At 35.0% G+C, this 23,601-nt stretch overlaps 2 protein-coding genes across 2 annotated transcripts; one reads left to right on the top strand and one right to left on the bottom strand.

Annotated features, from left to right (window-relative positions):
• Positions 1-248: 248 nt before the first annotated feature.
• LOC111061652 (UPF0598 protein CG30010) lies at positions 249-1,805 on the top strand. The gene has a single exon (XM_039424798.1). It carries the CDS (start codon positions 291-293, stop codon positions 744-746), a length of 456 nt encoding a protein of 151 aa, XP_039280732.1. The 5' UTR covers positions 249-290; the 3' UTR covers positions 747-1,805.
• Positions 1,806-3,135: 1,330 nt separating this feature from the next.
• LOC111061654 (replication protein A 32 kDa subunit-B) lies at positions 3,136-21,196 on the bottom strand. The gene is made up of 8 exons (XM_039424797.1): positions 20,962-21,196; positions 18,876-18,949; positions 16,956-17,048; positions 13,983-14,096; positions 6,847-7,044; positions 5,919-6,050; positions 4,268-4,347; positions 3,136-3,474 (listed from the first exon to the last, which is right to left on the bottom strand). Exons 1-8 carry the CDS (start codon positions 20,981-20,983, stop codon positions 3,390-3,392), a joined length of 798 nt encoding a protein of 265 aa, XP_039280731.1. The 5' UTR covers positions 20,984-21,196; the 3' UTR covers positions 3,136-3,389.
• Positions 21,197-23,601: the final 2,405 nt, after the last annotated feature.

Below are 23,601 nucleotides of genomic sequence, written 5' to 3'. Positions count from 1 at the left end.
CACAAAGTACAATATATTATTATGTTTTGTACATTTCTACATCTGAGGAAAGTTCAATTAAAAGAAAAATATACTTGGATGGGGTTTTTACTGTTTAACATTTACTTTTACAAAATTTAGTCATTTTTCCTTGTTGAGTTACTACAAGTATTGAAATAAAACATAGGGTACTTGAGGTTTTTATTTCATTTCACTTGTACAGGAATATAGTAATATTAATTTGTTCCAAGCTGCAAAACAATGATTCCACATCATTTTTTTGTTTCTAGTTGTTCCTTGATGACTCCAAGATGAAGAACTTCACGTCGTGCTTCAAAGAGAAGAAATTCCTCGAGTTCTTCTTCAGCCGACTGAGGCCGAACAAAACCGGTCGCTACGAGGCCGAATTTCCATTTGTGTCGTTGTGTGGACCGGAGCGAAACTTTGTCCGGTGTGATGACAAGCCGATCGTGTTCACAAAACTGGTGAAAACAGACGATAACAAAGACATACTATTCTACGCACATTCGGATCTGTTGAGGTTCTCATTTGAACCGGCCAAACTCTGCATGGTGCCTGAGACCGGTCGGGTCTACCATCCTTCTCCACCGAAAACTCACCCCATTGGTCTGGTCCGTTCCAAGCTAGCCATTGAACTTAGTCAGCATTTTCGATTTGAAAATGGCGAGGACAAACCTCCCACTCAGTTTGAATGGGAGGGCAACGTTTACCAAACTGATAACGAGTGGTACAAAAATATTCTGTAATAGGCTATATATTTATATTTTATCAATGGAAACCAATCTTGTCATTTGTTGTAATGATTGACGCCATAGAAACTAAGTGCTCAAATACAAAAACGTAAGGTATTTAATCTATATATACATTTTTTATGAATTTTACACGACGTGCAGTCAATTATTCTAAGTAAATAAGCAAAACTGACTGGAGTACTTTCGTTCATTTTCAACAGTGAACGCTTTCTGTTCGAAATCACTCCACCCAGTAAGTGAAAAAATTTGCTTATTCAGTTTAGTTGACTGCACGTTGTATAAAATACACAAAAAAGTGTGCTAATACATCGCAGCTCCAATTGGATTTGAGAAACCATCGTCATAATTTTTTTGTCTCAAGTCTGTGATTTGAAACTCTGTTACTTCATATTTCTTGACTCCAATAAGTATAGTCCAGTCACCAGGTACTTTTTGCTGAAAAAAAACTACGAATACACTCATTTTTACGTCTGGAGTATTGGGAAGCTTAAAAACAAAAATATGACCTTCCAGCACTGTAGCTTTTTCAGGGTTCCCCAAAAACCTCGGATTTTCTGTTATTTTTCAAAGTTTTTGATTTCAGCCAAACGGACAAAAAAATAATTCGCCTTTTTTCCGATAATAAAATGAAATAAATCAGAGCTCTCTAACTTCATCATGATCCTATCCTATAGGGTTGTGTGGCAGAGAGGAACTGGAGTCCTAACTCCGCCCTTAAAGGCAATCAATCTACGGTGATTCTTGCTGATCATCACTTACAAAATTTCTAAATGGTGTCCAGTGATCAAATATCAGTGAGTGTTGTAGGTCTTATCTATAATTTTTCAACAAGAGTCTCTCAAAAGGATTGCCTCCTCCACGAATTTTTATCAGTGATTTTGCGTAGCCATCCATAGTTTGAAGTATTTGGAAATGCTCGGAATAGTATCTTACGTCACAAGGATGGGAAGGGGCCTTTTGCAGTCGAGAATGATGTTTCTAGTCGAGGCGTTAGCCAATACTAGAATTTCACTCGAGCACTGTTAAAGACATTCACGTCCAACTAACGTATACTATTTTTTGTCATAACAATCTAAAGAAGAATTATTGAAAAATATAAAACATTACCTGCTTGTGCTGAAGTCACTACATGCATTCTATAAACATAACCTAGTTTACAAATTCCGAATCAGGAATTTTGCGGAAGCTGACAAAACTTCCACCTAGAGCGCGGTGGTTTTTTTTGTAGCAGTTTTGCTGTTCCTATTTCGGAACTAGGAAACATACTCGACTGTAAAGAAAACATATGGTTTCATTACAATCGAATATGCTGTAATGAGAATCATATGTTTATTTGTGCTGAAAACAGCTGTTTACCGGCTTGATTTCATGCATGGAAAACAGCTGAGATTGAATGACTATGACAAAAAAGTATTTGCCAAAGAGTTTAATCATAGAGAAACAATAGCGATTGTTTCTCTATGGTTTAATTCACAACTATACTCCCCCAAAGGCTCTATCTCTAGCTCTCTCGGACCATAATACTTGAGTCCCTTGTTTTGCTCTATGTCGCTACTCTAGTCGTTCTTTGTCAGTTGACAAACAACTGAAATTGAATTATTGGTTACTTTCTATCAACTTTTTGTGATCTTCAAATTCTATAATATGGTCACTTTTACAACAAACTTTATAATTTGTTTAACCAGGTATTATCATAAAGAGAAGATAGCATAAGAATATATCTCATGATATAGGCCGTTCATGTTCCAAATTCCAATCCCATTTTTTATTAACTGAGGAGTGGCCGCAGACGAGTGGAATAGATGCTGGCTTTGTAATCTAAAGGCCCGGGTTCGAATCTAAGCCCGGGCAAAATATTAAGGAGATTAAGGTTTGATGATAAATTGATAAAGATATTTTTCAATATATTTATCTCGGGCCACTCCTGTGTTTAGGATGGACACGTTAAGGCGTCGGTCCCGGCTGCCTAAAAAGCAGTCGTTAGGTCATGTCAGAGGCCCTGAAATTGATCAGTTGCGACCTGAAAACTCTGATACCAGACCTGAGCCAGCCAGGTCACACGATATTATTATTTTATTAAGATGCCGATTGATGTCTATTATTACTGTTTGTTTGGGGTGAGAGTGTGAGAACGACACAGTATGAGAGACTACCAGCGTCACATAGCTTCACGAAAAACAGCCACTGGGACTATCGGCTTGAGTCAACAGAGAAATTTGCAACATAAACGCCCCAAACCATGGGACATCTTCTTATGCTACCTTTTCTCCATTGTACTATAAATATAAATGTTTACTTGTTTTGTTGAATAATGAGTTAAGACTTGTTAATGTAATCGAACTGTGATGATTTGTGGATTATGTAGCAGATAAAAAATAGACTATTCACTATTGGGAATTATTTTTTTTTATTTACCAATCACTACCTACAACCATTGAATGATAATAGCTCAATCTCAATAAGCTTTCATGATTGTTTGGTACCTCTACCTATTTTAACATATAACTCGACGACAGCATTATTATGCTTTCTTGCTTACTGATAATTGTACTATCCTTGAAAATATATATTTACACATCTCAATAGGTTGATGTAGCATTAAAAAAAGCAAAGTGTAAGATGTGTGGATGACACAGATCATGTAAAATCAGTGACCAAGTAGTGGGAATCATCTTGTGTCGTGTAGATGTGTCCCTCCGTGACGAGGAATTCCAATATATTCCTGTGGAAAAACAACATTCAAATACAGTCTTTGACAAGGATCATTATATTTGGTGGTTGAAATTTTATTACGTCGACACAACGTTATCGTTTGTCTTAAGCCAGTTACACACACATCGATTTTTTGCCGTTCTTATAAATTCTATCCTATACTATTAAACGAGCAACTTCTGTATAAATGTTTAGATATTTGGATGTTTATATGTTTGTATTTCACAGGATTTCGAAAACGGCTCTAACGATTCTCACGAAATTCAGAAGATTTAATTGATCGGGAACTTGAACAACTCTTTTTGAAGTTGGCCTCCCATATTTCTGTCTTGTCCCAATGCCTGATGAATCACAATCCTTAAATTACAAGAATAAGAGCAATTTTTAATGATAAATAAATGAATAATTGAGGCATTTATTATTGAAAATATATTATTAGAAAATTGAAAACCTGAATTCACATATTATCTGAACTAGAATATTGTTTTTAAATGCAATGTTGTTTGAGCAAATTGAACTAGATTGAATTTTCAAATGTACCGCCATAAAGACCCCATAAAATGGCTGCTCCATAAGGAACACGAGTATCATGACCTTCATAGACCTTGCAGATGTCTAGAGAAGCCTAGCACTGGTTTACAAAACATCCCACGGCATGGGTTGCTTTTCGTGGATTAGCGTGGGTCTACTTTGCGGTGGGCCTAAAAAATCATAGCGAATGTATCTCTAATTTGAGTCTTAAACTGGAAAGGTGATAGTTTTCGCCTATTATATAAATAAATATAATTTGCATTTCTACTTACTCCAACTCTTGTTTAGGCATTTTCACGGTTAAAGCGGAAGCTATCTCGTCCTTAGAAGACCCACCTTCTCGTTTGCATTGCTGAAAACACATATAACACTCATTATAAACACTCACTATAAACACTCAAATTATGAATGATGCAATAGGGGAATGCGAAAAGTGAAAAGCTAAACTATCTCCATGGAGTTTGAGATTGGAAGAATCATTTTTTTTCTTTGCTAAGGGAGATGCCCACATGAGCTCTAGGCTTGTGCGTGGGTAATGAGGCGGATGATAATGAGAGATGAATAGAACTACAGTTTTAGGTGGGTTCCGAACCACCGGGAAGCATTTTACAACTCATGAATCATACTCAGAGGAGTTGGCTCAAGCGAAATTATTTATAAAATAGCAAACAATTTGTAATTTGTTACTTACACAATGCTTCAATAAAGTAGATCAATATAATAGTACAATTTTAAAAAATGTATACTGCTTTTTTCTCTCATATAAGTTGATAGTTTTTCATGATTTCTGATTATTAGGACAAAAAAATCTCAGGCTTTATTAAGACAGTAAAAACATTGAATTATACAATTCAAATTCATTTCATTTTCAGTAAGAGTACATTTTACAATACATTTCCCTGAAAATTACTTCTCTAATATGGAACAAAATCGTATTTAGAGGAGGAGTCAATACAACAACAATAATGGGTACAAGAAAAGAAGTTGACTTTCTACAGCTGTAGTTGACAAACATAGGCACACATAAACTATTACTACCACATACAACAATTTTCCAATAAAATCTAAATCTATATAATATAACAACGCTTCAATGAAGTCTATCAATAGAAAGCTACAATTATCAAAAAATATATACACAGCTTTTTAGTCAAATAAGCTTATAGTTTTTCATAATTTCTGATTATTAGCACAATAATAATAATATCGTGTGACCTGGCTGGATCAGGTCTGGTGTCAGAGTTTTCAGGTCGCAACTGATCAATTTCAGGGCCTCTGACATGACCTAACGACTGCTTTTTAGGCAGCCGGGACCGACGACTTAACGTGTTCATCCGAAACACGGATTATTAGCACAAAAAACCTCAGGCTTTTACTATTCCTTCAAGTTTCCAACTTAAACATGAGAATAGATGTCATTGCACTGTTTCATAAAGGAGTAAGTTTTGTAAGGGTGTTGTTACAACAGACCAAACACGACACAATTGGACAAAAATGCACTGCTTAAACAGAAAATGTGAAGATGCGTATGGTGTAACGTTGTCTTACCTACTCAATTCAATTTTTTCTATTCAAATTCAATTCATCTGATCTGCCATCAAGTAGACAAAATACAGTGAAGTATAAATAAGTGCATGATTGCTAATCATAAGTAGGCAATACTAACACCGTCCCACTCGGTCAGAGCGGCCATTTTGTCCATTAGTGTCCGACTTGGTGTGCCATCAACAAAACTGTTTAGAATAGTTTAAAAATATTTTTGGACAGAAAATTATGATTTAGAGTGAAAAGTAGAAAGTGACAACCTCATTTCGAACTTTCAATCTAAATCTCTATTCGCCTGTTTTTGTTTTTACAATATCAATTTTAATGATAAGTAATTTTGTAGTAATAAATATTTATGAGAGTTCTAATTTAACTGACCTGGACAGCTTTGTAAACTCTGAGCTGTTGAGGATTGAGTCCAAAGTTCAAATCGGAGCCTCCAAACATATTCGACCCTCCTCCGACCATCAAGTCATTGCTTTCCATTCTTGTCGCACTGTACTGGTCATTCTGCCAGGACAAGTAACAAAAATATTATTAAATTCTGATAATAAAATCATTGCAGCTTAAAACAAAAACAGTCAATGAGTATAAATGTATAAATGTATGAATATTAGAAACTCCTTTATACAATACTAGCTTACCCGGCGAACTTCGTACCGCCAAAAAGTCAATGTATCTCATGCCACACTTGACTTTATTTGGTGAATCATGAAATTTATGACAATCAATATTTTCATTTACATCTCAACACGGACTCCCTATGTGCTTAGTCATGCAGCATTTATTATTCCGACATTGCAACATATTTACATTTACATTTATTACATTCCTTAATCACAACATCAAATTAATGATTGGGAGAGAATCAACAGGATAAACCCAAAACTGTTCCTCTCCCTAATTTTGATAAAAATAGTCCAAATGAGGTTATGAAAACACTTTTATAAAGATCACAAAAATTTACAGTCCAAATAAACATTACACTAAAAATTTTGTATCTCGGTTGATCAGAAAGATGAAACAAATTATTATTACACTTGAAAATGCATTAATAAATTGAAAAATATTTAAAAACTTGATAAATTTGAAGCCAGAAAAATCACAAAAACATTCGTAGAACAGTAAAATATTCTCGATCAATTGGTAGTAATATCTATCAGTAAAGTGTTGAATAGATACCGGTAGGTTAAATCAGTGCTTCGAAGATGAATTTAATGTTTTCATAGTTGTTGATTGTCAATAGATGGAAATATGTCATTGATTATGATCAAATAATGCGTCAAACAGTGAATAAAATACTCACCTCCTGCTGTGCAAGTCGCTCCAATTTGAAGACAGTATGAGCCACCTTCAGCTTATGCACGACCAACGCTTTCAAATCGGTGACTGGCTTGATTGAAAATGCAATTATGAACTGTTTGCCATTCTGCACCCTCATTTTGCCGTAGACTGTACAGTAGTCATTCTGAGCGACGTCGGGCAAAACGTTTCCCCCATCATTCTGCAACAATAATCAATAATTATTGAACGGATAAAAATGGTTTTATTCATTTAAAGCACATTAAAATGGCAATTGGAAACGTCAATAATAACAATCCTATTATATTAAGCGTGCAATTTCTGTATATATTGGTTATTTATATTTATTTATGGTTATTTATGTTCAACGGATCTCGAAAACGGCTCTGATGATTTTCACGAAATTTGGAACATACTAGGTTTATGATATAAAAATTCGATTGCACTAGGTCTCATCTTTGGGAAAACCTGCTGAACGACATTAAAAGGATAATTTATCCTTGGCTGAAACTTTTGTCGTCTGTGGATAGTAAAAGAGTGCGTGATCGAGTGAGAATGTATGTGAAAAATCAAAATATCACATCCCCGAAATGTATAAGATGACGTATAGCCACTACCTCCGTAAACAAAGACATAGTGCATTCGTGTGACGTCAGCACAGGTAGGGCTCATACACCAATCAAAACACTAGCTGATATACGAGATCAACTATCGTTGATATATATATATAACATATCGTTGATATTAACGAGATATATCAGCTGAAAACAACAAAATGTTATTGATGTACCCTACCTGTGCTGACGTCACACGAATGCACTAAGGCTTTGTTTACGGAGGTAGGTAGTGATATAGCCAGTTGTGAAATATAAACACGATCATTTTAGAGAATTGTGTTCTGTTCATCAATAAATAAAAATAACGAGCGAAGCTCGGTGCCCCGATATTAATCATAATGCATTGATACAGACATTGTAAGGAAAATCAAATGACTGAAGGATAATGACTTACTATAATATGATCAAGTGACATATACTATAGGGGGTCCACGTTATAATGGCAGTCGAGAAAGATACGAGAACAGCGATACCGATTCTCTGCCTAGCCACTGGCTTCTATAGAAAATAGCTGATACAGGTACATCTGATGTAATATCAATTGTTCATTCCTGTTTAGGATAATTAATTATATTTTATTCGGCAAGAAAATATATTTTTCAATGATTGAATAATACATTTTTACTTTCCTTGCCCTATTACCATAGGTAAGGAAAGTATTGCTTTCCGAAAAAAATTAAGGTACTCCAATTTCTAAATTTCTATACGTTTCAAGGTCCCCTGAGTCCAAAAAACTGGTTTTTGGGTATTGGTCTGTATGTGTGTGTGTGTGTGTGTGTGTTGTGTGTGTGTGTGTGTGTGTGTGTGTGTGTGTGTATGTGCGTCTGTGTACATGATATCTCATCTCCCAATTAACGGAATGACTTGAAACTTGGAACTTAAGGTCCTTTCACTATAAGGATCCGACACGAACAATTTCGATCGAATGCAATTCAAGATGGCGGCTAAAATGGCGAAAATGTTGTCGAAAACAGGGTTTTTCGTGATTTTCTCGGAAACGGCTCCAACGATTTTGATCAAATTCATACCTAAAATAGTCATCGATAAGCTCTATCAACTGCCACAAGTCCCATATCTGTAAAAATTTCAGGAGCTCCGCCCCATCAATGTAGATAGATTCCCAATTATCAGGCTTCAGATACAATTGAAACAAAACAATCAAGTGGAGTAGATTGAGCATGAAAATCTCTACAATTAATGTTCAGTAACATTTTCACCTAAAATTGAAAATAAGCTTTAAATTCGAGAAAATGTGATTATTCAATTGCAAATTATTGTTGATTCTATTAAATCATTCACTATGAAGTGATAGCAGACCTCATGTGTGTCTCCAGCGCTATTGCCCTGTCACCAGCTGACTCAAATCTTTGAATAGTAGACTTGATATGCGCGGGAACACTAGCGTCAGGTGATAAATTTTCATAACAAAGACATAGTGCATTCGTGTGACGTCAGCACAGGTAGGGCTCATACACCAATCAAAACAAATAAATTTTTATACTAAATGAATGTCTTGTTCTGTGTGGCAATGAAGGTGATGTAAAGAAATAACGGCAAGGAAAGTTGTGTGAGTGCGCTACACCAGATTTTTATAATAAATTAAGAATAAATATGTTCTTATCTACATATTTAAAAAAAACAATCTAACAACTTAGGGAGCTGGAAAAGGATAGCGCTATCTTGTCTGTTGAATGATAGACAAGGATAGCAACACCATCTCCAATCAAATACTGCCATTATAACGTGGACCTCACTATAAATTTTGTATAGTGGAAGAGATACAATGGAAGATACAATGGAGATATAATGGAAGAGACAGTTTTGGGAATGAGAGCTTGTTGTTCCTCTCCTCAAGCCAAGTATTTGTACACACTGTAATAGATGAATGAATAGTAGCAAGTTATAATCGAGTATTTATATTGAATTTATAAGTAACAGTCAAATTATCAAATGAATGTCTTGTTCTGTGTGGCAATGAAGGTGATGTTCTGGTAGATATCCATATTAAATGAAACCTTAGAGCAGTTATAGAATAGACACGCCCCATTGTATATTCATACTGAAAGTCAACCACTTATTGATTATGAATCTCTCATTCTTAGACCAGTTATAGAATAGGCACGCCCCATACTGAAAGTCCCATATCGCCCCACCATTTAATGTCAGCGTTATATAATATATAATTATAAGTTCTTAATTATATTGGGATATTTTAGTTCTTTAATAATTGACTTCCATCTTAAATAGACACATTCTGCTATGGAAAACAATGTAAACAAACTCTACAGAAAAGTTTTCTATACAATGCTGACGTCACTATGGGGCGATATGGCAGTAGATGTTGGCTTCATCGACTTTCAGTATGGGGCGTGCCTATTCTATAACTGGTCTAAGAATGAAACGACTTAATAATATTGTAAGCCTGGTTTTAATTAGGAGAGTTTGTGGTAGAGTTCCCTGGGAAAGTACTAACTATCTTGTGAACTCTCCCAATCAAAGCGTTCATGGTGGAGTACTAGTTTTTAGTAGTGTAGAGTGGGACAGCACCGTGGGATAGTACTCTACCACTTGCCTTCCCACACCACCGCTTCTCATTCTACTCTACCACTACTATGCTAATGAATACAGTCTCGAGCTAGTAGTAGAGTCATGCCATAGCCTATCAGGTTTACCACCACTAACTCTACTAGTGAAAACCAGGCTTTAAGGTGTACTATTATCGAATTAAGGTTTATTATTGAATCACTAAAGTCCGTGAACACTTTAGTTTGCAGCACTTGACTTTATAGCCAATGTTATTTCCAAAAAAAATAAAAGGAGCACACAGGTGCCGTTTTTATGCTGATTCTAGTAAAAAGGCCTACGCTCTGGCCGAAGCGGTGGTGGGGGAAGGCAAGTGGTGGAGTACTATCCCACGATGCTGTCCCACTCTCTCCTATACTATTAAACGAGCAACTTCTGTTTATATGTTTAGATGTTTATATGTTTGTATTTCACCGGATCTCGAAAACGGCTCTAGCGATTCTCACGAAATTAAGAACATAGTAGGTTTATAATATAAATATTGCACTAGGTCTCATCCCTGGGAAAACTCGTTGAAGGACATGAAAAGGATAATTATAATTCATCCTGTGTAAAACAACTTATAATAATTCCCACTTTTTTTATGTATTTGAACACGACATGCAGTCGATTATTAAGTAAATATTATAAACTTTTACTTACTGACTGGAGTACTTTCAATCGTCTGGCGATCATTTTCAACAGTGTAGACCGGAAATGTTTTGATGGTTAGGAAGATTTCCGGTCTACAAAACATTTCCGGTCTACACTGTTGAAAATGATCGCCAGACGATTGAAAGTACTCCAGTCAGTAAGTAAAAGTTTTTAATATTTACTTAATAATCGACTGCATGTCGTGTTCAAATACATTAAAAAAGTGTGTTTATACAAAGCAGCTCGGAATGGATCAAGAAATCATCACCTTTGATAATAATTATTTCGTTGTCTGCTGGTGATGGAAGTGAGTGAACGAGTTCATGTGTGTGGTACTGTGTCAAAATTATGACTCAGCTGTTGAACTTTTGTAATCATTCAATCAGGTACTTAGTGCCGATTACAAAAAAGCTGGGTTATTTTCAATCCTGATTAATTCCAGTAGATCCATCTTTTTGAAATATGGTCTTCTCTGATTTCGTTCACGTGAAGTTAATCAGAATTAAAATTTAACCGGCTTTTGTGAAACTGGGCCTTTGTGAGGGAAATTTTTGCATTCCTCTGGGAATTAATCTCAATTTACTGTGATTATATAGAACATTTCTGTATGAATGTTATTATAATTTCTTCTTTCGTAATAAATTTTTTATGCATTTGTACTCCAGAGCGAAGCTCGGTCCCCGATATTTGTACCAAAAACTAGTACTCTACCATGAACGTTTTCATTGGGAGAGTTCACAAGATAGTTAGTACTTGCCCAGGGAATTCTACCACTAACTCTACTAATGGAAACCAGGCTTACAAGATTATTACAAGTCGTTTCATTCAATATGGATATCTACCAGAATATCACCTTAGATAGATAGATATAGGATAGGAGGAAGCTTTTTGAGGAATAGCCTAGTTATTCAGGCTGCAAATGTTATAATAAGCTCCCTATACATTTAAAGCATGCATCCACCAGCATTCCTTTTAATAGATTTAAAGCCGACCTTCAAAAATATCTTACAGACAATAAGCCTTCTACACGATGCTTGGGGGAATTGGTCGTTTTTTAGTAGACTATTTATATTTTTTGTATTAATTTGACGACGTTCAACCGTGTGCTTGTGTAATAGTAAGTGCACTGTATTGAATGCATTAAATATATACCGTGATACAAAAAGAATACCACAACTTTGAAAATCTGTATTAAATCAAGGAAACATAATAGAAACTTGGGTTGTATATCTGTATTTGGCATATGCAAATGAGCTATGTTCAATTAAGATAAGAGGAAGAGTAATAGCTTTTGCTGATGATACGTGTATACTATTTGAAGGAAACACCTGGGAGGAAGTTTTTAATCTGGCACAGGAAGAATTGATGAAAGTCGATAAACTTGATGAAGAGAAAATTTGCTTACAGTAAATGCAACAAAAACGAAATTTTTAGCCTTTTCTCTGACAGAACGGACGAGACCACCGGATTCTTCAATAATCCTGCTTCACTGTGGAAGCACCAACAACCCGTGTGATTGCCCTTCAATTCAACAAGTCAATGAAATGATATATTTAGGAACAATAGTGGACAACAAATTCAAATGGGACAAGTACATTAATCTATCAATTACCCGGATCAGGAAGCTTCTCTACAAATTCTATCAACTCCGTAAAATCCTCAACTATGAGACATTAAAAACTGTTTATTTTTCTCTAGTGCAATCAATTTTAAGATACGTCATAATTATCTGGGGAGCTACGAATTTTATACATGTTGAACCTCTCTATAAACTTCAAAAACTAATACTAAAAATAATAGGCTTCAAGGAGAATCAATTCCCACGAACATTCTTTTCAAGGACAGTAAAGTACTGAGTGTAAGACAACTCTACATCCAGGCTATCATCACGCGAATGAGGAGAAACAACGAACACATAAGACTGGCAGATCATAACCATCAAACAAGGCAGAGAAACACGCATTCAATAGTACCAAGGATGAACACTACATTTGGGCAAAGAAACTACATATATTTGGGACCAAAAATTTACAATTCAATACCAAGTTACATTAGGGCAGAATTCAATAGACACAGGTTCAAGAAAAGTTTATTTTCCTGGTTGGTTGATATTGGGGTGGAAAATTGTGAAAATTTAGTTAGACTGTAAATATTGAAACTATTTATTCTTCATTCTTCTCTTTACTGTTTTTCATTTTTCTAAAATAACCTTTCTTATTATTATCCTTAGTAGAATATTAATATTTATCTACTAATTTCATAATTTTGTTTGTATTATAAATTTTTACTAATTTTATTATAAAAAACTTTAATCCTATATCAGTGAATGAAGTTTGTAAATAGTAATTATAACACGCAATAAGCAACTAATTACTTATACCCCAACACATATAATTTATAGTGGGGTGTATATTGATTCATTGAAGTTATCATTTATTCATTGTTGAAACACCGCTGATTTATGTAGTTACATTACAATACTATATTATCAATATTCTAATGTTCCATTCAATCTTCATTGTAATTAATAATTTTTCATAATGTGTGAAATTTGTTGCATAATTGGCTGTTGTACTGTGATTTATTGTAGATTCGTGTATATGTATTGTGACTTACTTGAATAAAAATAAAAATTTGAAATCAAAATGAAGAGTATTAGAATAAGTTTTTCCCCCACTAGAAAACAAGTTCACGAATGTTCAATGTGACCCCCTCCAGACACTCGAGTGATAACTTTCGAGACAAGCAGCTCGAGACAGAGCACTTCATCACTGGCCTCCAAGAAGCCCTGACCTCACACCCTGCGATTTTTTTCTATGGGGGTACGTTAACGATAAGGTGTGTATCGACCGCCTCTACCAGCTAACATTGAGGGGATCAAACAAGAAATAACAGCAGACCAAACTGTTACGCCCGATATGCTACTGAGGGTGTGCAATGAGTTCGAATATCGTATTGATATCACTCGAGTGTCTGGAGGGGGTCACATTGAACATTTGTGAACTTGTTTTCTAGTGGGGAAAAACTTATTCTAATACTCTTCATTTTGATTTATAACCCAAGTTTCTATTATGTTTCCTTGATTAAATGCAGATTTTCAAAGTTGTGGTATTCTTTTTGAATCACGCTGTATATCTATAGGCTATCTCTTTTTCGCGCTTACTCTCGCACAATTAGCTCACAGGCTCTCTGGATTCTGTAAAATGTGGCAGCAGTGTACTCCATAAGAGCAATGCTACAAACTAATTTTTCCACAGACTATGGTAGCCATAATATTCAACATAAATTGAATTCAATATAGGCCTACCTCATCAGCATTTAGCCACAGCATTACTGAAATTGATCCACTATTGTCTTCAACGTTATAAACTATCTTCACAGATGATGTCTCGATGTTTTTTGCGATACCCACAATTACAATCTGAAACAATAATTATTCACTATGAGAAAATTGTAGTAGATTGAAATTTTTGTATTAATTTTTTATATATTGTAAATTATTAATTAAAATAATTGATATTAATCTTGCACTTTTATAACTGTAAGTTACTCACGGTTTTCTTGTTTGAGGGACGTGTTTCGTAGCACTGAGCCACATCCTCCGCGTACAAGGAGTAACTAGGCCGTCAAACAAGAAAACCGTGAGTGAGTACTCTTGTTAAAGTGCAATATTAATAATAATAATCACTTTAAGTAATTATTAAGATACTAATATCAATAGTTTAAGTAGGATGAAGACAAAAGAATGATTATTTACTATGAGAAAATTGTAATAAATTGAAAACTTTTCCCATGGGCCCGTTCTGTGTGCATAGAATGTGGTAAATTGTCCGATTCACAATTTACCAGGTAAAAAGTTCCGCGTCCCATGGGAAGAATTTTGACAGATTCTGTACCAGAAACCAGTTCCAGTTCCAAGTTCCTGTCCCACAGTCAAAGCCTGGTAAATTGTCCGGCCAGGTACAGTTCCAACTATCCGAGCTCTCATTGGTCGACTATTAATTGTAGTCTGCTTGCTACTCTGCACTTGCGCTGATAGCTTGTTTGTTTACCATAGCATAGCCATAGAGTACATAACCATAGAGTACATAACCAACAAAATTATGTTTGATAACCATTCGTTGGATGAAGTTTTCTCTATAGAAAATTTGAGAGTAATGGTATGAAAGAAATGCACACTTTTCTAGACGGTAAGTTTGTAAAACAGCCTTTCTTCATTGACGCAGCTAGTAAACGACACATTTTGCTGTAAATCAAGTGCGCGCTAAAAGCTTGAACCAACGATTTTGAAATAGCGTTCCATGGGAACATTTTTCACTAGTCACGTGATGGAACAATTTACTGTACACAGAACGTACCCTACGAGCAATTACCAGTTTGGAAATAAATTAGAAGAAAATATGAGGCCCTTTCTTGGCTCATTTATGAATAAATCACATAACTTTTGATTTATCCTATTTGTAAATAGTTCTCAATTCTAGTTCGCAACATTGTTATTATGAAGTTGTAGAATTATTCCAAGATCTTCGACGTCTTAGGCCTGGTTGCACAAAAGCCGGCTAAATTTTAACATGATAAATTCCACGAGAACCAATCAGAGAAGGCCTTTTTGATAATAAGGCCTGATTTGGAATTAATCACGATAAAAATTAAATAAATTAATTTTGATTTTGGAATTAATCACGGTAAAAATTAAATTAATTAATTTTGATTTTTGAATTAATCACTGTAAAAATTTTATCGGCTTTTGTGCAACTGGCACATAGTATTTTATTGAAATCATGAAATAATTATTGAATTTGAGAACTGTATTTGAAATGATCTTCATTTGTACAATTCGTAAGCTGGATTCGCACACAACAGCGACAATGAACAGTGATAATATAAAAACACGAGTTGTAATTGGACTGTTCCCACTGAGCACGGCAGAGTGAGTATGAATACTACCATTAAAACTTATGGGAATTATACTATCACTGTTCACTGTTAAGTACGGATCCAGTTTGAACCAATCTAGAAGCTTGCAATGCATGTTTTGAACACTATAGTGAGGTCCACGTTATAATGGCAGTGGAGAAAGCTAGAAAAACAACGTTGCCGATCCTCTGTCTTGTCAATGCCTTCTATAGACGGTAGCTGATACAGGTTTATTGATGTAATATTAACTGTTCATTCTCGTTTAAAATAATCAATGATATTTTTCAATGATTTCATAATTATGATGAAATATTTTGTTAATTAATTATTAATTCTACAGTGTTTTAAAGGCGATCTGGCAACAGAGCAAAGCGAGAAAGAGATAGCGCTATCCGCTTTGTTGAATGATAGACTGGGATAGCAATACCATTGCTAATCAAACTCTGCCATTATAACGTGGACCTCACTATAGTAACTTCTGAAAAAAAACCTTATAAATAATAATGCTCGTATAACAAATTAATAAAATATATCATATAACGATAATTTAAAAGAGTTATGGATTTTTCGCCACACTGCAGCTGTTTTCCAGTCCCTACGTAGATCTGAAAGACATTGTTTACAGACGACTCTCGTCTGACGTCAGAACAGGTTTCTTTCCGGCCTAGGCCGGAAAGAGTACCCTTTCCAGCCGCTAACATGGAACTAAGAAAAGTGATCAAAAAACTTTTCATTATTTGTGTTCATTATTCAATAATTAAAACATTTATAATAATATCATCTTTTTGTCATTTGAAAGAATAAAAAAGTATAAACTCAACCTCCCACATAATTGAACATCATCTTTTAGGTTATTTAGACAAATCAGAATAAAAAATAAAAATACTTGGACAATTATTAATATCAATAACCTGATATTCAGATTACCTCAGATTTGCTAGAGCTATGACCTTCTACTTCTGCTTTCGGAAGTGCTTAGTAAACAATTATATTATGACATATATATATATCATAATAATTTATATATATATATATATATATATATATATATATATATATATATATATATAGAGAGAGAGAGAGAGAGAGTTTATTTTTGTGTGTGGCGAAAAATAGCGTTCGCACCACGGGCAAAAATGTTTTTCCGGCTCTCAATCTTTTCTAGTCCTCGGCCTACAACCTCGGACTTCAAAACCGATTTCGAGCAGGAAAAGTCTAATTTTCGGCCCTAGGTGCGAAATATACTATTTCCTTGAAGACTTGTGTTGAGATTGTCAAGGTCTATACTAAAATCCTTTTGCAGTGTATAATACTATCTATTTTTTACATCCTTGAGAAATTATTACTGTACTTGTCCTCTTACCGTTCCGATTTCCGTATTGCCTATTTTCAGTGCGTCTTCTTTACACTCAAGTATCTGCCTCACACTTACATGGGCAATAGTATCGGAAGATCTCTGAAAAAAGGAATAGTGTTGATAAAATATGCGATTTAAGAATGGCTTACAAGATTCCCATACAAGAAAAAATATTCAAATCAAATCAAGTTTTATTCAGTGACATCACTTACATGACAAATTCCGTTACACAAATGATATTACAGATAAAACTGTTTGCTTAAGAAAAATCTTGTAACTTATAACAACATAATTTACTTATTACTAAGCCTGGGACCAGAGATTTGGGCCCATATTCAGTGCGCTTTAGTTCAACGCTAAATATATGAATAAATATATGAATGAACGCTAAGGTTTGTTCTAGGTTCACATGATGAAATAGACAGACAGGTTTTATTTCAATTTTATTCAAGTATATGTATGAGTAATTAAGCTTATTTATTTATATTTTTTAATGATATGTCATAGTATAAAGATTTTGTAATATGTTTTGAATATTCTAATTGGCAATAATTGAAATTGAAGGTACAGCCCAAGCGTGATATTTTGGGTCCCTCCTTCCGAATTCTGGTACATATACTAAACTAGTCCAAAAAGTTATGTTTTTTCAAGTTAGTACATTTCTGTCCAATATTCAGTGAAAAAATTGACAAAAGAGAAACTTTGAATTTGAATAAAACCGTAGAAAAAATTTAGTGCATGGTATAGGTCGTTTATGTTCCAAATTTCAAACCTATTTTTTGTCAACTCGAGCCGATTACTGTCGACTATTGTCTATTATTACTGTTTTGGCCGGGTGAGAGAATTAAGGCCCGCCGCAAAGTAAACCCATGTTAATCCACGAAAAGCAACCCACGCCGTGGGATTTTTTGTAAAACATTGCTATAGAATTATTCATAATCAATCAGCTGACAAGTGGATTATTAATTGCATGTATTATTATCATTACACAGATGTCTGCAATGGTTTACAAAACATCCCACGGCGTGGGTTGCTTATCGTGGATGAGCGTGGGTCTACTTTGCGGCGGGCCTAAACCTAGCGCCGCAGTGCAGGATGGTTTCTCACAGCTTGGCGTTGTAGTCATTTGAGATGGGTGTCTGGCTTGGAAGTGTTTCGGCCGCATTGCAGGATGACTGTTAACGGTTGCCGGAAGATCAACAGCTGGTTTTTTTTCGTTATTTTTCGTGATAGAGAAATTCTGATTGCAGATTCGTTCTCAGCGACCCCAAGTTTAGCCTGAAGGCTCAGAATGTCAACAATGTTTTTATATAATTAAAAATCATCATGAGAAGTCATTAATATGGTAGTACACCACGTTTCTGGAAACTTTTTACTGGTGACTGGAGTTATTATTGATTATAACACAAAAATCAAAATAATCGTGAGAAAGAAAACTGCTGATGAACGCGAATAAGACCGCCACCCCATTGTTCTATTGTCTCGGCTGCTTGGCTGAGCCTGGACGGAGGGATCAAATAACCGACTGGATTGATCTTTCTTCTGTCTGCTAGGCGGAACTACGCCGACCATTGCTGGGTGGAAGAGCTTACTGCGGCCGCTCGCATTCCCACCAACGCTGCTATTATTTGCTGTCTCAGCGCCTAGTCCGAGTCAGACAAGCATCCAGCCTGCACTGCGGAACTAGGTTAAGAGCGGCACAGTATGAAAGACTACCAGCGTCACATAGCTTCACGATAAATAACTACTAGGACTATCAGCTTGAGTTAACAGTGAAATTTGGAACATAAACGCTCTAAACCATGGGATATGTTTTCTATCTTTTCTCTATGATAAGATTTATTTTTAAATAAAATGAATTTATCTTTGAACTAATATATTTTGTTGGTAGCAATTATTGTAATTAGGTAATTAGAAATACTGTACCTTCTTAGGGGCTGCCGGTGTTCCTTGGCCATCATTTACCGAGCTATCGAATCCGCCACCACCTCCACCAAATCCTACAAAATTAAAACGCTATCAATATAAATTTTATCACAGAATAATTTGAATTGGGCATAAATCAAGAATTAATTTTCTTGTGAACGTTTAGAATTCAAAAACTATATTGAAGATTGAAGATGTAAACGACAACTCTAGCAATACAATAATATAATTACAAAATATAATAAATCAACATGATCAGTGTAATATGCAACAAGAGGGCTGATTTTATCTGTGGAACATTGGACGGCTGATTTCAAGCGTCAGTGTGTTGCATTAGGGTCAAAACATAGTGGAGCGGCGAGTGTAGAGTGTATCAGAGAAGTCGGCTGAGTGTTGAGAATAATGTATTGAAATGTGTCAGAATATATTGGAGCGGTGAAGGTGGATTAGAAGAAAACTGATACATTTAGATCCATGTAATTTTTTTGAACTATCAGCTACATTTTCTGGTACATTCTACCTTCGCCACTCCACTATGTTTTTGTCTTTAGTCAGTGTTTAAACCAGCAGAATCCCTTAAATAAGGAAAGCTGGAGAATAATTCATACAGGAACTGTCTAAAAGAGAAGTAGGTTAAAAAGTGGTTGGTGCACACTGGTTGAAAGTTTGGATATGAAGCAGGCAAGCCCGGAACACAACGATTCACAACAACATCCACAAAGTAGACCTAACTAAAGTTGCAACACAACTTTTGAAAAGTGGGAAATCTCAGGGAAAAAAGACTGACACTACTGAGGAGAAGACTTGAAGAGGCTTTGGGACTTGACCTCCTTAGAGAAGTGAAAAGATTCAAACTGGTTATAAAGCATATAGATCAAGGCTGCAGGCACATATTATGAGATATTAAAAAAACAAATCAAGCACTTTGGGGGTTAGATTATACAACTATCCTACATCCTTAAATACCTGGGTATTGAGTCAAGTAGAAGAGGAGGTGGCTGTTATTGCCTCATCTTCGCACACTACTCTTGTGTAAATAGAGACAATTATCTATCTATCTACCTATTGATCGCTGCCACCTTGATAGATTAGTGTTTTTGTTGTTTTCACCTGTATTGTGACAATGACGCCATCGATCACACAAGTGTGAGTAATGAATGAAGAAGAAGGTATAAGGTATTTCTATGAGGATTGGAAATCCCAAAAATATGAAGATTGGTTAGAGTGGTGGCTGTGTTGGGAACCCTAAGACCCCGGTAAATTGCATAGCTTTGTCAATACATAAGTTAAAATCATTAAGCAAATGATCCGAATTGAGTTGCAGGAAAACTGCACACCCAGTTGATCAAGAAACAATAAAAGTTAAAGATAAGGACAAAAGAACAGCACTGCCTCATACAAGCCAATGTTAGGCTATTAAAATAATATTATATTCTAGCTGACCAATGACTCATCCATCAAGGAAAAATCATTCATTGAGGCTATTTATACATTGAGTCCTTACTTAATATGAAGCTATTACTTCAATAGGTGAGTTTGGGGACAATTCAGTATTTGATGTCACTTTTATCAATATTGAAATTATCGAATGTAGCACCATTATACGATAACTGTAAAGGCCACCTGTATAAGGTTTCAAGCAGCCTCTTACTATTAAAAAGTAATTTACTGTCACATAAACTAGCGTGTATAAGAGGAAGAATTCCAGTCTTGAATAAAAAATTTGCAACAGAAATGCACAGAGTCGTTGCTGAAGTAAATGAGGAGAGTAGTTATTGAAGATTCTGAGTGCCGGTTGAATTTTAACCGTGATTAATTCCGCAAGATCCAATTAGAGAATTGCCTTCCTTGAGAAAATAATTAAGCAAGAGTCAAGAAACTATTATTGATCCTCCTCATGGTTCTTGGTAGGATAATAATTAATTAAGAATAAATGAACAAGATTAATAGAATTTTAAAAAAATGTGATTTTAATTTAAGAAACATTTGATTGAAATGAATAATCATAACACATTATGAATACAAATAATATTAATATAATAGGCTATCATACACATAGGTACCTACTGCAATGCATAATACATACCATCATCATTATTTTGCCACATTTTCCTGAGCTGATGAAGTTTCTGTGTCTATACTAGAGTAGTTTTTATCTAGAAGAATGTTTTAATCTATCAAATGTTTTAAAATATTTGTTTATTGACAATGAAAATCTAACAAGAAGTTTTGAGTTATTACAATTTTTGAGGTTAATGGCTTTTGTTTGTTCATGATTTCGCTTCGTCGCTCTGTCTGGGGACGATTCCCGCCGAATTTGAAGTTTTGCAGAATAAAAGCTCTTGTTGAGTGTGTTATCAAATTTTATTGGAAGAATATAAAAATTAAATTATTTGATTGATAATTTATCATCCAATAGCTTATTTGATATAATTTTGAATTCTATTCAATCTCAATCGAAGAGCAATTTGATGAATTTTCCATTTGAAGTTTGACCGTTTTAAAACATTTTCGAAAGCATAATCAGATATACAGCTATAGTGAGGTCCACGCTATAATGGCAGAGGAGGAAGATACGATAACAACGTTGCCAAATTGACTCCATTTTGCCACTGAGTGTACACAGCTGTTATTCAATTCATCCCATTGAATTTGATCTAATATTAATTCCAATTCCTTTGATTAAATTATAAATTTCATGTCAAATTAATTAAATTCATCAATAAAATCTATTTTTTCATAATTTGATTATAAACTTTGATCTTGAATTTGAAGTATAATTTCACACTTTCACGCATTTCCCTAGAACTGTTGCAGCAGTTTTAGTGTTGAGTGTGAAATCTCCAGTTTTTCAACAATAGACCAATTGACAAAGGAATTTGTAGGGAATGTTTTGAACACAATTTTTGACTTTGCAGCTTTCTTGTGACTATAGTGAGGCCCACGTTATAATGACAGTATTTGATCAACTTTGGTTTTGTTATCCTTGTCTATCATTCGACAAAGTCGGTGATACTATCCTTTTCTAGTTCCACAACGGTGCTAATTATGTTTTTGACAGTGTATAGATATGATTAACTTGCAGGAACCCGTGCTTCGCAAGGATCTATTTTCAAACTTGATAATCTGAAAACTTGAAGTACGGTACCGTAGGTAATGAAATCTTGAAGAATTGAAAATAGGCCTATAACCATCCTTGGTTAATCAAGAATCTAGCCTATATGCAAAATTTCAAGTTAATTAGTCCTATAGTGCAAGAGATAGGAGTGTGGAACAGATTAGTTGTGAAACTATGATAGCGCCAGAAGTGTCTCAAACACAATAGTAGGTACTTGTAAAATCTGACAAAGCATTTATTGGAACGGTTCCACTTGTTACTCGTTCCGCTACTACGTAGACATCATGTCGTCATTTTGTGCGTCTGCGCTGACCAGTGACGTCACAGTCAAGGTTCGCGGTACTGCTTTAGTCAAATTGGTTTTCTATACTTCTATTCGTATTTTTTCGTCGGATTATTTGCCGTTGCAATTTTAATATTTATACTATTCGATTTTTTGGAATTTAATCTTGTCTTTAGGCATCTTACTTTCTAGATATTTGTTACTTTTTCACCATGCGGTTGCAAACGCTTTACCTACGTTTCAAACACATCCGGCATCTTGCTTCTTCCATCGAGCATTGTAGTGTTTCCGTGTCTTTTGCAATGGTTCCTAGTCGATAGTGCATTACGCTGTCGGTCTAAACCTTTTATCCATTTTCATCAGACCTACGAAACGTTTTTAAAAGTGAATTATTCTTCAAATTAATTCGTTTGTTCTATTCTTCAAGTGTGATTCAATTATTCATCGATTTCTTCACTCATTTACTCAGTTAAACTTTTGATAAACTTTGTCAAAATTTGCAACCTCGTGTGAGCGTTCATCGCTATTTATTTGATCTACAGAACGTTTTTAAAGTGTGAATTATTCTACAAATTAATTCATTTATTCTATTCTTCAATTATTCATTGATTGCTTCGCATATTACTCTGATAAACTTTGTCAAATTACAACTTCGTGTGGGCTTCAATTGCCATTCTTCTACAATTGGCTTCACCTCGTGAAACTCAAACTTTCAAGTTCATCATCTCTACCGTTTGGAAATCAATCCAAAAATTCCACAACTTGAAGATCAGATTATTCGTTTGGAATTCTACTTGCTCCTGCCTACATTTCCACTGGGGGATTCACCTGCTGTGGTAGACGTTTCCATGCTTGTCATCGCATGGCCAGATCACATCATCGCTTGCTGATGTCCTGTTCCTGTGGGTATTGCGGAGTCATTGCCTGTCTGCCTGGCTGCATCTCCTCTTCAAAATTTTATTCAGGTTATGTAAATCGTTCTATTCAATTTTCATTTACGTATGTATCACAATTATTTTATTAATGTCTATCTTGACATTCATTTCACTGAGGCCACCGACGCCTATTAATTCATTGGATTTGACAGCTACCCTTGGCTTTACAAGTGATTTTCTAAGGCCAGTGATGCCTATTTATCGTTTTATTAATGTCTATCTTGACATTCAATTCACTGAGGCCACCGACGCCTATTAATTCATTGTATTTAACAGCTACCCTTGGCTTTACAAGTGATTTTCTGAGGCCACTGACGCCTATATAATTGTATTCAATAGCAGCAACTATTCATTGGATTTGACAGCTACCCTTGGCTTTACAAGTGATTT

This window comes from Nilaparvata lugens, chromosome 3, assembly GCF_014356525.2.
Source record: "Nilaparvata lugens isolate BPH chromosome 3, ASM1435652v1, whole genome shotgun sequence".
Classification (NCBI taxonomy): Eukaryota; Metazoa; Arthropoda; class Insecta; order Hemiptera; family Delphacidae; genus Nilaparvata; species Nilaparvata lugens.
The sequence above is the reverse complement of the archived record's forward strand: the minus strand, read 5'-3'. Positions and strand labels throughout refer to the sequence as shown.

What these genes read in the sequence shown, in the direction of transcription:
- LOC111061652 (XM_039424798.1), top strand. Translation starts at nt 291, where the DNA reads ATGAAGAACTTCACGTCGTGCTTCAAAGAGAAGAAATTCCTCGAGTTC.
- LOC111061654 (XM_039424797.1), bottom strand. Translation starts at nt 20,983, where the DNA reads ATGTGGCAAAATAATGATGATG. An exon ending in TGTGGCTAAATGCTGATGAG is followed by an intron (nt 7,045 to 13,982) that starts GTAGGCCTATAT and finishes TTATTGTTGCAG; the next exon opens with AATGATGGGGGAAACGTTTT. An exon ending in AGCGACTTGCACAGCAGGAG is followed by an intron (nt 6,051 to 6,846) that starts GTGAGTATTTTA and finishes TTGTCCTGGCAG; the next exon opens with AATGACCAGTACAGTGCGAC.